General features: G+C 37.9%; 1 protein-coding gene across 1 annotated transcript; it reads left to right on the top strand.

Moving 5' to 3' along the window:
- Positions 1-1,828: 1,828 nt before the first annotated feature.
- s1pr5b (sphingosine-1-phosphate receptor 5b) lies at positions 1,829-6,609 on the top strand. The gene is made up of 2 exons (XM_017482369.2): positions 1,829-1,982; positions 3,996-6,609. The coding sequence occupies exon 2, from the start codon at positions 4,267-4,269 to the stop codon at positions 5,398-5,400; it is 1,134 nt and encodes a 377-aa protein (XP_017337858.1). The 5' UTR covers positions 1,829-1,982; positions 3,996-4,266; the 3' UTR covers positions 5,401-6,609.
- Positions 6,610-13,358: the final 6,749 nt, after the last annotated feature.

Here is a 13,358-nt window from a genome sequence, read left to right as displayed (position 1 = left end):
TGTTTCTCACAGGGATATGGTTTCCTAACAGGAAATACTGCTGTGTTACCCAGGCATTATACACAAGCGCTATAAAGGGTGCAAGCATGACGACAAGACTGAACTTGACTTTACAGAGAAGGTTACTGCATGCAGATGAAACCACCAAGTGACAGGCAGATTGAAAGACAGACATGCTGTAACTACTACTAGAGCACTTTAAAACGATATACTTTCAACAGTACTTTGGAAAGCTCTAACAAAATAATATTATTATTTTTCATTTTCACATTAATGAAAAACACTAGAATTATGGGTCAAGTGCAAAACTGCACCAAAATAAAAAGCAGTGCGTTGTTTATCATTATGTTTATCTTTTTCATACAGTGTTTGTATATACAGAACATTTGCCACACACCTCCAGGGTCGGGGGATTGATTCCCGCCTCCACTCTGTGCTTCGGGGGTTTCCTCCAGGTACCCTGGTTTCCTCCCCCAGTCCAAAGACATGCATTGTAGGCTGATTTGCATCTCTAAATTGTCCATAGTGTGTGAATTGGTGTGCGAGTGTGTGACTGGATATAGCGCTTGCCTTTTGCTATATTAGTACCACTAAAGGTCAATAATATTGTGGCAACGTTTAACAACCAAATATATGGTGGTGCTCTACTTTTTATCTATTCAGTTCTAGACTGCGGTTGCATTTTTTCCTGCTTTGTACAGACTATAACCCTACACAACATTCTACCTTTAGTGTAACTAGACTAAAGGTCTAAACTTTTTAAACTAAAATGTCTGACGAAGTAGCTACTGTAGACTTAATCTGCACAGAGAATAGTTATTTACTACAATAACATAAAATCTCAGATCATTTATGAAATATGGCTCTTTTGGGGGGTATTTTTAGACATTGTTTGAAGAATGACGTAAAGGTACAAAACTGCTTTTTCTTGTCGTTTAAGTGGTACTATCAAGTATACATCTTTTGTACCTTTAGTATGTATCATTTATCTGGGATGGTGCATGTGGTGTACAACTTATTATGCTTTACTTTAATTGGACCCTTTAATTAGGTCCAATTAAGCACCTTCAATTATTTTTTAAAGATACAGTATTCATGCATACTAAATGTACAAAAGGTTTCATTTTAATGGATCCATCCAAGCAATACAGAAAATACAGATTTATAGATTTCTGTGAGTGCATGACGAAACAAAACAAATAATATAGTCAAACAGAAAAAACATGTCTGTTGTGTGAGGTCTGTTTGTTTGTTTGTTTGGGGGTTTTTTTTAGCTTTGTACTGAAGCTGTGAGGTTAAAGTGGCTAACAAGTAAGAGACATTTATAGCTACCAGTTAAGCATTGTGCAAACTGCATGCATAAAATTACAATATACCATGCGCTTCAGTTACAACTACAAGTTGAAACTTTTGACCATTTGTATATAAATAAACAGTATATGTAAACATACAGTATCGAAAGCAGGTTTAAGATTAGCTTAAATTAGTTAGCATGGACTTTGCTCAGCTCTTTCTTTCTTTTGAGCTACATTTGCCTTGGGGTTTCAGTGCAAAACTAAAGCAAAGGTCAGACTCCGAACGTCTTGGCTGATTTTGCGTACATGTACATTTATGTACATTTAATTTCCCTTAACAACGAGGAAATTTTTATTGCCAGCTGCAATAAAGCATCTCATAAAATATAGGCTACATGATTAATGGCAATTCTAGTTATCTTTTTAAGTACATCTCAAGTTGAATTATGGTCTCGTTTGCATTCGATTCATCCAGTTCAAAACCACTAAATTGGGAGAAGAGTTGCTGGAGAAAGCAAAGAGCAAGAAGAGAGTGGGTGCAAAGAGTGTGGTGAAAACAGAGCAGGAGGAGAAAGAGATCAAGTCCAGCCCACTCCTGTTCAGCGTGTGACCTGCTTGTCTGTCTCGACTCTGTTTCACTCCCCACATGCTGCACAATACTAACCACCTTCAGCCTTCATTACTGCGGTGAGTAAATGTTTCTCAATTTTTCTTTTCTTCATGAGTTTCTTTTTCTTCATGGTGTCCTACAACAAAAAATCTGATTCCTCTTGTTGAATAACTGTCACATTCAGACGCACTACTGAATCTCAGATCAGGGCATCTAAAATCACTAATGAATTTGATTGGTTATTGGTATGCATTAATACACAATAATCAAGGGATTTCTTGATTATGCTACTTGAATGGCAGTGTAATGAAAGAATCTAAAGAACACCTTCAACTTTCTAGCTTTCATTCAAATTTCCAGAGCTGTAAATTGCAATTCATTGCTCTTGCAATTCTATTTATTTTGTGTATTATTTTGGATGTAATGGAGTCTTTGCATAGCCACACAGTCCAGTACGAAAGTTTCAGTTTACATTCAAAATGACTATAAAGACTCAACATTATACCGCCTACATATTGCCACACGGTGCAATCTCAGTATGCTTTGAATTCTACGAGAAACATATTGTCCTACATGAGATGTGGTCCAAAATTGTCCTGAACCAAAATGATTTCCATTTAATTCATCCAAAACTCTCATCTGGTGTGTCGATAAAGCACATAATACAAAGTTCGTAGACTGGTTAGAGAGCACTTTAACACTTTGCTCGCACATTGAAGCTTTATAAGATGTCTAGAAAAGACTGATAATATCACAATAATGATTAACATAAGATGCATTATGCAGCCCTACTTTCCGCCGTTGAAATCCCGGGTAGTGAACTTCAGCGAGTGTAACCTGAGATCTTAAAATGTTACCATGTGTCTGAGTGAGGCACAGGAATGCTGAAAAATCCTGGAGCATTTTCATGTTGTAAAACCATCCCATGGAACTTTTTTTTCTTATTTATTGTATAAACTTTGTTATAGATTTTTATTTTATGACTTCTATATTATCAAGCCAGTACAAAACAAAAAAACATTTTAGATTTCCAAACATTAGTTTTCTAGCACAAAATTAACTGTTATAGAAAAATGTTTGTATGTCAGTAAAGAAAGCAGCATATTATGTAAGAGACCCTTTTCACAGAAAAAACACAGTAAAATCTGCTGGGTTTTGCTGCAAAAATAAGAAGCAAGTGCGAAAGTCAAAGTCTCCAGAATAACTCTGGCTGGTTCTTCAAGATGCTCAATAAAACTTACAGCTCATTTCCTTATAAAACTGTACAAACTGTACCGGAGACTACTATTTTTCTTTTAATTTTTTTGTCACACCAAATATTGACTTTGTTTTTAACTTTTTGACTTTGTTTTATTTATTACTGTTTACTGCTCTTCACAGTATTTTTTTAAATGTAGAAATATTTAATTTAATCATTTTCGAAGGCATCTTTGCTCTATAGCATTTCTTTGCATATGCCTAGAACTTTTGCACAGTACTGTGTATTGTATGTGTGTGTTATTTATATAAATAATGTATATATGATGTGTGTGCGTGGCGTGCACTATTTTGTCATACAGTTATTTTATGCTACCTTCTATTGCATGTGTATTTTATTGTATTTATTGAATTGTATTTAATGAATTTATTGTATTGTACTGTGTATATATGCACACGGTAAAATACACTTATATATATATATATATATATATATATATATATATATATATATATATATATATATATATATATATATATGGGCCAGTTACTTTTTTATTTTAACTTGACATTTGTTTAACCATTGAGCATGCACTCTGAAGCTAGCCTTTAATAACTGCTTTTCAAAATATTATAAAGACAGTTAGTTTGTGTAATAATACCCTTTTTACTGTAATATCCTATTCATATTTTCATGTAGTAGTCTAATGTGTACATTTCTCAAGAAGCGTACATAAACACATAGGCTATTTTAAATTTAGCATCTATAGTGACCTGATTTCAGGTATATAATGTATAATATTATATAATATAATATATAAACACACACACCATATTCAATTTATTCTACTTTCTTCATGAATCCACATTAATTCTGGTTTTTCTTTGTTTAGGCACCATAGGGCTTTGGAAAGTAGAGTCTGGAAATCAGAGTTGCGCTCTTCTGCCCTCTGGTGGGGTAAATAGTGTTGGGACGCTACATAATGCCACTGGAAAACAAGGAATAATTTACAAACGGACAAAACATAAATGGACAAACATAGAACAAAAATAGCTCTTTGTCCTTGAGCAACTTCTGCACGATGCCCAGCCAAAGGACTTTTAAACAGTAATCCAGCACTGAAAGCCCAGTGAGGAAGATTTAGCCTATCAAAAAAAAAAAAAATGAATTGGCCCTTCAACATTTATGCTGATTACCATAACAATAGTGTCATTCGATACCACTATAATTACACAGGGAAACTGAAACAGGACAGATATAAGGATGGGCTCAAACCAGAAGCTATCGCATTTGTTCTTATTTGCCTGCTTATTGTTGTGGAAAACACAATTGTATTGGTGGCCATCTGGAAGAACAAGAAGTTCCACCTGCCCATGTATTACTTACTAGGCAACCTGACTCTGTCGGATCTGCTGGCCGGATTCACATACATGGTCAATATTATCATGTCAGGGCGCAACACTCTTAATTTGACCCCTCTGCTGTGGTTTCTGAGGGAGGGTGGAGTCTTCATCACACTCGCCGCATCAGTCATCAGCCTGTTGGCCATAGCCATTGAGCGTCACATCACTATGGTGAAGATGAAGCCCTATCATGGCACCAAGCGCAAACGCATGTTTGCCTTGATTGGTGCCAGCTGGGCGCTGGCCGTGTTGCTCGGTGTGCTGCCCATCATAGGCTGGAACTGCATGGGGGAACTACAACTGTGCTCCACCGTGCTTCCACTCTATGCCAAGAGCTACGTCCTGTTCTGCGTCACTGTCTTCATTTTTATCCTGCTGGCCATTGTCGTGCTATACGGGCACATCTTTCACACAGTCAAGAGAAATACGAAGAGGTTGGGCAGCCTACGGCGCAAGGGCTTGGCACGCCGCTCACAGCAGTACATGGCCCTGCTAAAGACGGTTACCATTGTCCTGGGAGCCTTCATTGCCTGTTGGCTGCCGCTCTTCCTGCTCTTACTGCTGGACTTTGTATACCAAACTGGAACCTGCTGCATCTTGTTCAAGGCGGACTACTTTCTGGGGGTGGCCATGATCAATTCGCTGATCAACCCAATTATATACACACTGACAAGCAAGGACATGCGCAAGGCCATTATTAAGCTTCTCTGTCGTCGCTGTTTGATCAACGAAGATGGTCAGGTAAAGAAGATCGGAATACCCTTCCTGGAGTGCAGCTTAAGCAAAGCTGAGACAGCCATTCACCGTGGCCTTGAGACCACCATCTCCTCTGGGAATGGCACATCCTCCCCAATTCGAATCATCTCCCCAAAAATTAAAGCTGTCAAACTGTAAAGACTGATTGTATCACCAGGTGCTGGAACATGGTGCAATTCCACCGGAGATTGCCCGAAGCTACTAGCACCCTTTGAGAATTAAACAAACACTTGAGAGTTCTTGGGACAAGCAGTCACAGGTAAAACGGGAGCTCTGATGAGTTTCCTGCTCAAGTCTTTTGACAGAAGTTAAAAGGCAAACAGCGTGAGAAACTGCACTGTCAGCATCCCTTCAATACAAAAAGTCGGAGCATGCCCAAGTTCACACATATAAAGTGTATCCCCTATGGGACTGTAAATGAAATTTGGCATTAGATCTATGGAGGCTTGGATTGAAAAAGGTGCTTAAATTGTGAATCAGGTACGCTTAGACATCAAAATCATGACAACCACAGCCTAGAGGTAATAACACCTGAAGATGGCACCTAATGGGGGGCCAGATTACTGTAATGGACATCTCAAAATCGGACTGTTATACAAACACTGGCTTTAAACCCGTATCACTGTTTAGAAAGTTCAGATGACTTGAGTCACAAGAGTTACAGTATGCAGAGAGGTGAATAAGCAGGTAGGCAGTAGGCGGTGTGTGAATTATGGGTTAAGTCCTGTGACAAAGCCAGATGCAGGAACCTCCGCGGAAAATCTAGGTTTATTAAAAAAAAAAAAACTATGGGAATTTCTGAAGGTAGACGGAGGCCTCCTTTTGCAAGCACTTGTAAATAACCTTGCCTAACAATATTACTTTTTTACATTTTTAAGTTATTACATTATTTTGCAAGGTCCAGAATTTCACTCATTAGAGAACTTTCAGTCCTGTAGACTCTACAGTCGGCTAAATGGACTTTGCAGCCAGATCAACCTGGAGAATGGTAATCCAGGCTTTTTCATTTCTCAAATAAAACCATAAAGCCTAGGTAAGCTAGCATTCAAATCCACAAAGCATTCAAAGCATGCACTGTTCCATGCTTAAAGGAAATTTGCCACATCTTTATAATTCATGCACATGTAAATATTCCTCTTACTGCCGATTATCAAAATGGCAGCGTTGTGTGTGGAATGTATTTCATATTCCATACAAGATGTAAGTCACTGTGTACAGTTTTCTTGTCATTACAATGCATTTTCTATTGTCCTTATAATTGTACAGAATGTTTCTATTTTTTATGTGATCTTAAATTATGTGCCTCTCTGCATTGTGCCTAAAATAATAAATTTCATTTGACCAGAACTGATGTTTTCTTTTAGTGCCCCCATACTGTCATATCTCCATAAAGACCACTGCAACTAATCTGAAGGGAAAAAAACAGCCATTTGATATACAGAAAACTTTAGCAAGTGTGTATTTGCTGTGTGTTTAAAAGCTTCAGCAGAAAAAAACTATAACCGTTATAAGGAGGATGTCAGAGGAAGTGTAGCCACCCTGTCTGCACATCTGGTATAGGCATTGCCCTACATATCTTAGCCCACCAGAGGCTGTAAAAAACTGTAAAAGTGTGTCAGTCATAAATAACAAAACCCGCTGCCGTAAACTGCGACCCCTAAAGGATACAATGAAGGATTAGTTATTCTGCATTTAACTCAATGTGTCAAAATTATTCTTATACCAATCTATTACTGGATGTTTAAATTTGATATATTTGATAACTTTAGAATGTTTAATGCTAAAATTATCTGATGTTAGCCATATTACTGATAATGAGTGAAATTCTTTTCTTCACATACCCCAGCATATTAGGAAGTTAGAACAGAGCGTAGGGTCAGTCATGATACAGCACCCCTGGAGCAGAGAGGGTTAAGGGCCTTGCTCAAGGGCCCAACAGTGGCAGCTTGGTAGCACTGGGGCTTGAACCTCCAACCTTCTGATCAGTAACCCAGAGCCTTAACCGTGTAATTATTAAGCCACCACTGCTTCCCACTGTGCTGAAGACTTTCTAACATGCTATGCTTTCAATAGCAAAACCATATTACAGTAAATTTGTACTGTACACTTGCGTTTTATTATTCTCGCGGAACATATGTAGAACATCTACAACTAAAAGATACTTTCTCCTCCAGTTCACCATACCAAGGTTCCAAGTCAGTGTAAACAGAACATTGATATTGATTAGTAAAGTCCGCTTATGTTTCGTTCATCATCAATGTTGATTGGCTGACAGAAAAAGCCTTATAAAATCAAATTTATCGGTGAGCTTGCAGATAGAACTTTAAACTACATAAAACGTACCTAAAACAAATCTCACAGTGATGATATTTATGTGGTTGGCTCATTTTCAACCAAAAATCCAGACAGAGCAGGATATTACATGCCTTAATCCTTAAATTGGTGTTTATAAGCAAGTCTCCTTTTTGACTCTTTAACACTTGGACTGTGATATTATCTGATTATTTATATAGCTCCCTCTGTGAGAACTCTCTGTTTATCATGATTCTTAGTAAACCTAGGATTAGTCTTCATCCAAGAGATCACCTTAGCTCTATGTATGCAAATCTAAACATGTATTGTAAAGTGTATTTCATAATATATGCTGTAACCACCAGTAAGAACTTTGGCTTTATGTTACTTGTACAAAGTTTATTGTTAAGGGTTTATCTTATGTGCTACCTGATGACTGGGCTTTTTTCTTTACTCTTGCAATGCCACCTGTTTTACATGGGCATGTGTCTACCTGACAAATTGAGGAGTTTATTATATTTACCGTAAGAGTTGACCACCCATAATAATCAATCTTTCATCTGTCATTTCGCAATCTGCATCTGACTATTTCCAACAGCCAATAATTATATTGTTATAAGCATTCAGCAACCCTGTTGTTCAAAGCATGTTTTGATGACGATCACAGATGCCTTTGAAAATGCGGTCATAAATTAGATGAGTCAGAGTTTAGATGAAAGAACACGCACTACTGTTGATCAAAAAATCTTGATCATAAATCTTGATATATGTCCTGATATAGCTCAAAGCCAAATAAACATCTAGCTTTTCCAGTGACATAAAAGTTGTAATTTTGTCAAAACAGACACAAAATAAACACGTGTCAATGCAGAAGTGTTGATTTATGGGAGTAATTTAAGGAATCCTATGGGAATACAGCATGCAATAAGTATTTAATGAATCACAAATCCATACTCGATTTTGTCATTTCAAAAATGGGTAACTTCACGTGTAATTATTAAGTACACATTGGGTTAATACTTTTTTAACTCTCATTATGGGTTTACAGACAGGACAGCATTTATATAAACACATACCGCTGGCAGTGGTGTGGCAGTGGGAGCAGTGGTGTGGCAGAGGTGTGGCAGTGGGGGCAGTGGTGTGGCCAATACGTCATTATTGGTGAGACATTACAAAATTGTTGTTGTTTTTTTTTTTTAACTGTAATGCATTTATATACACATATATACACACATCTGTGTGACATTATTAGGACTGATTGCATTTAAAGGCCTATACAGTTGTGTGAAAAAATATGTACACCCCATGGGAATTGTTGGCTTTTTTGACATATTTGGACAAGCGAACATTTGATCATCTTTGAAACAGTGCCTATTAATGAAGTTGATATACTTGAACAAAACCACAAGGAATTTTTGCTTTTTCAATCATTTAATCAGCAGAAATATCAATAGATGTGATATTCTTCTGTGGAAAAAGTAAGTACACCCTTAGCCTCAGAAGCTAGTATTGCCTCCTTCAGCAGAAATAACTTCTTGGAGGCGTTTTGCATAATTGTCCACCAGGCTTGCTGGAATTTTTGACCAAGCTTCCATGCAATATTCTTTCAGTTTCAAGATGTTTGAGGGTTTTGAAGCTTTTGAAGTTCTTTATACTAGTATAACATATGTAGTCATAAAAAATAAGTCTACCGAGACCTCTAATTATTATTTACAGACCCCCAGGGCTATATTCTGAATTCCTTGGTGAATTTGCAGATTTCATCTCGATTCTGGTTGTTTTCCTAGATGAAGCTTTAATTGTTGGTTACTTTAATGTTCATTTTTTATAACTCGGAAGACCCTCTGAGAACATCGGTTGTGTCCATTTTAAATTCAGTAGGGGTCAGTCAGAATATAATAGGACCCAATGATAATGGTGGTCACACACTTGACCTGATACTAGCATATGTATTAAATATAGAAAATATAGTAACACTTCCGCAGTCTGAAGTCATCTCAGACCATTATCTTATCTTGTTTAAATTGCATATTGATCATAATATTTGCACCTTGCCACGCTACCGTGTCAAACATACAGTCATGTCAGCTACTGCAAAGAGTTTTATCAATAACCTCCCAGAGATATCAGCTATGATTGGATTGATCCTGTCCGATCCCAAAGAACTTGATCACGTGACTAAATGCTTAGAGTCAACGTTCCGCTACATGCTAGATAAGGTAGCTCCACTTAAAAGAAAAATAATTAGAGAGAAAAAGCTAGCACCTTGGTATAACGATCAAACACGCACCTTAAAACAGACCATTCGACAATGGCGTCAAACCAAATTGGTTGTATTTCAAACAGCATGGAAGGAGAGCCTTCTGAACTATGGAAAACCTCTTACTACTAGAAAAGTCTATCTCTCCACCTTAATTGAAGATAACAAAAATAATCCTGGATTCTTATTCAATACTGTAGCAAAACTGACTAGCAATAAAACCACCACAGACACATGCACACAACCATTACATAGCAGTGAAGATTTCATGATTTTTTTCAGTTTTATAACTAACCCTGTAGATGATAATATAGCAATATCAGATCAACGATTAGAATGTTTTACTCCCCTTAGAGAGACCGGACTAATTTCATTAATTTCTTCATCAAAATCATCAACTTGTATACTAGATCCTACATGTAGATACATACATGTTTCTTCAAACTGATTATTTCAGAAGTAATCAAAACCTTTCTAAATATAATTCTTGCCTTAGCACTGGCTATGTACCTAAATCATTTAAACTAGCAGTAATTAAACCCCTGATTAAAAAACCTGACCTCGACCCCTGTCAATTGTCCAGCTATAGACCTATATCAAATCTCCCCTTTATCTCCAAGAGCTTAATAAAAGGTTGTAGCACAGCAGTTATGCTCAGACCTACATAGGAATAACATTCATGAAATGTATCAGTCAGGATTTAGGCCTCATCATTGCACAGAGACAACGCTGGTTAAAGTGGTAAATGACCCACTACTGGCCTCTGATCGGGGTTGTGTCTCCTCGCTTGTGTTGTTTGATCTTAGTGCAGCTTTTGATACCATTGATCATACTATTCTCCTTGATAGACTAGAAAACGTTGTTGGCATTAAGGGAACAGTCCTCTCCTGGCCCAGGTCTTATTTGACTGATCGCTATCAGTTCGTAGATGTCAATGGAGATTTCTCTGTGCATACTGAGGTAAAGTTTGTTTTAGGCCCACTGCTTTTTACTTTATATACACTACCTGTAGGTCAAATTATTCGTAAATATGGAATTAGTTTCCATTGTTATGCTGATGATACACAGCTGTATGTTTCAGAGAAGCCAGAGGACAGACAGCAGCTTAATAAAGTTGAGGAATGTGTAAACAACATTAGACACTGGATGCTTATTAACTTCCTCTTACTTAATTCTGATAAGAAAGAAGTACTTGTACTAGGACCACGTGTAGCTAAAAGTAAGCTTTCTGATTACATAGTAACTCTGGATGTCCTTTCTGTTTCATCATGTGCAGCAGTAAAAGTGCTTGGTGTGATTATTGACCCTAATCCTTCATTTGGCACTCATGTAGATAATATTACTAGGATAGCTTTCTTTCATCTCAGAAATATTGCTAAGATAAGAAATATAACGTCACTACACGATGCAGGAAAATTAGTTCATGCTTTCGTCACCTCTAGGTTGGATTATTATAATGATTATTGTATTGTAATTGTCTGGATGTTCCAGTAGGAGCATAAACAAGCTGTAGTTAGTCCGGAATGCAGCTGCAAGAGTCCTTACTAGAACCAAAAGATATGACCACATCACCCCGATCTTATCCACACTGCACTGGCTCCCAGTAAAATTTCACATTGATAATAAAATACTACTATTGACCTATAAAGCACTGAATGGTCTTACGCCACAGTATCTAAGCAAAGTTTTGGTCTTTTATGATCCAAGCCTACTTCGATTAAAAAGTGCAGGGGGAAGAGCTTTCTCTTACAAAGTCAAACAGTTATGGAACAGCCTTCCAAATAGTGTTCGGGACTCAGACACAGTCACAGTGTTTAAGTCCGGGCTGAAAACATATTTGTGTAGTCAAGCTTTTTGTGAATAGATTTTCTTTGGGTAAAGGAGCAGATCTAGAGGGCTCACAGATATAGAGTGTTCTGGTGAACTGGGATGTTTGGATGCTGTCGCCACCCCAGTCTCACACGTTCACCCAGGTTTGTTGACGGTGGAGTGGCTGGCCGCCTTATGTTCCCTCTATATCTGTATTATCTTCTGGCTCTCCCTTTAGTTATGCTATCATAGCTAGTCTTGGCAGAGTCCCTGCTTGCACTCACACAAAGTACATTATCCTTAAACATTACAGGACAATAAGCATACTTAATAATCTCTCTCTCTTTCCCTCTCTCTCCCGCTCTCTTTCTGTTGAGCTACACATGATACTCCTGAGATGCCAGTGATCCTGACCCCTTCTGCTCTCCGGACCTACCGGATCCATCCTGATGCCCTACTTCTGGTTGGAGTTCAGTTGGAAGTTACATGCTGCTGCTGAGGATAGCCCCATGTGGGGCAGCCTGGAGGTCATTGAGATTGCTGAGGATGGTACCACCTAAAAACCATAAAGATAGCTTTGGACCTCAATTCATGTGAACAGTTTTGCTATGATGCCTAGGACTACAATTACTATTATAGCCTCAGCACTGCAATTACCACAAACAGTTTTGCACTCAAGTCTCCGTCAGTGAACAGTGGAGACACTCAACAAAACAACACTATTTGACCATGAAGTATAGAAGGCATTTATTTATAATTGCACTATCCGTTGTCACCCAGATGAAGATGGGTTCCCTTCTGAGTCTGGTTCTTCTCAAGGTTTCTTCCTCATATTGTCTCAGGTAGTTTTTCCTTGCCACTGTCGCCTCTGGCCTGTTCATTAGGGACAAATTCATACATTTAAAATCTACATTCCAAATTCATATATTTCTGTAAAGCTGCTTTGAGACAACGTCCGTTGTTAAAAGCGCTATACAAATAAAACTGAATTGAATTGAATTTACTAGTGTGATTAGGATCATTATCCTTTTGAAAGGTCCACTTTCGTTTCAGCTTCAACTTTCAGACAGATGGCCTCACATTATCTTCAAGCACTCATTGATATGATGCAGAATTCATAGTTGAATCAATGAATGTAAGCTGTCCAGTCCCTGAGGCAGTGAAGCAACCACAAACCATAACATTTCCACTACAGTGTTTCACAGTTGGTATGAGGTGCTTCTCCTGAAAAGCTGTCTTTTGTCTGTGCCAAACATGTCTGCTGTTACTGTGGCCAAACAACTCTATCTTTGATTCGTCTATCCAGAGCACATTATTCCAAAAGGCCTGGTCTTTGGGAAACTGTAGTCTTGCAAAGGCTTTTTCCTGGAATGCCTCCCATGCAGGACAAAATCTCTTTCTGGTTGTAGAAGCATGCACTTTGACACCAACAGTTGCAAGACTTACTAGAAGATCCTGTTATGATATTTGGGTGATTTGGGGAGACATCTTTTTGCAACAGATGGTCTGCTCTTGGGCTGAATTTGCTGGGACAGCCAGTCCTGGAGAAATCTGCAGTCGTTTGAAATCTGCCTCACCTGTAGATGATTTTCTTGCAGTGGAATGATGTATTTCAAATAATTTGTAGATCTTTTAAATCCCTTGCTTGAACACCTGATTCTAAGTTTATGGATTTGAAGCTGTGATAAATGCAGGGGTGTACTTACATTTTCCATGTGACTGATCTGTTTTTTTG

This window comes from Ictalurus punctatus, chromosome 12 (genome assembly GCF_001660625.3).
Source record: "Ictalurus punctatus breed USDA103 chromosome 12, Coco_2.0, whole genome shotgun sequence".
NCBI lineage: Eukaryota > Metazoa > Chordata > Actinopteri > Siluriformes > Ictaluridae > Ictalurus > Ictalurus punctatus.
The sequence above is the reverse complement of the archived record's forward strand: the minus strand, read 5'-3'. Positions and strand labels throughout refer to the sequence as shown.

Excerpts from the sequence above, each read along its gene's own strand:
- s1pr5b (XM_017482369.2), top strand. The coding sequence starts at position 4,267 with ATGAATTGGCCCTTCAACATTTATGCTGATTACCATAACAATAGTGTC.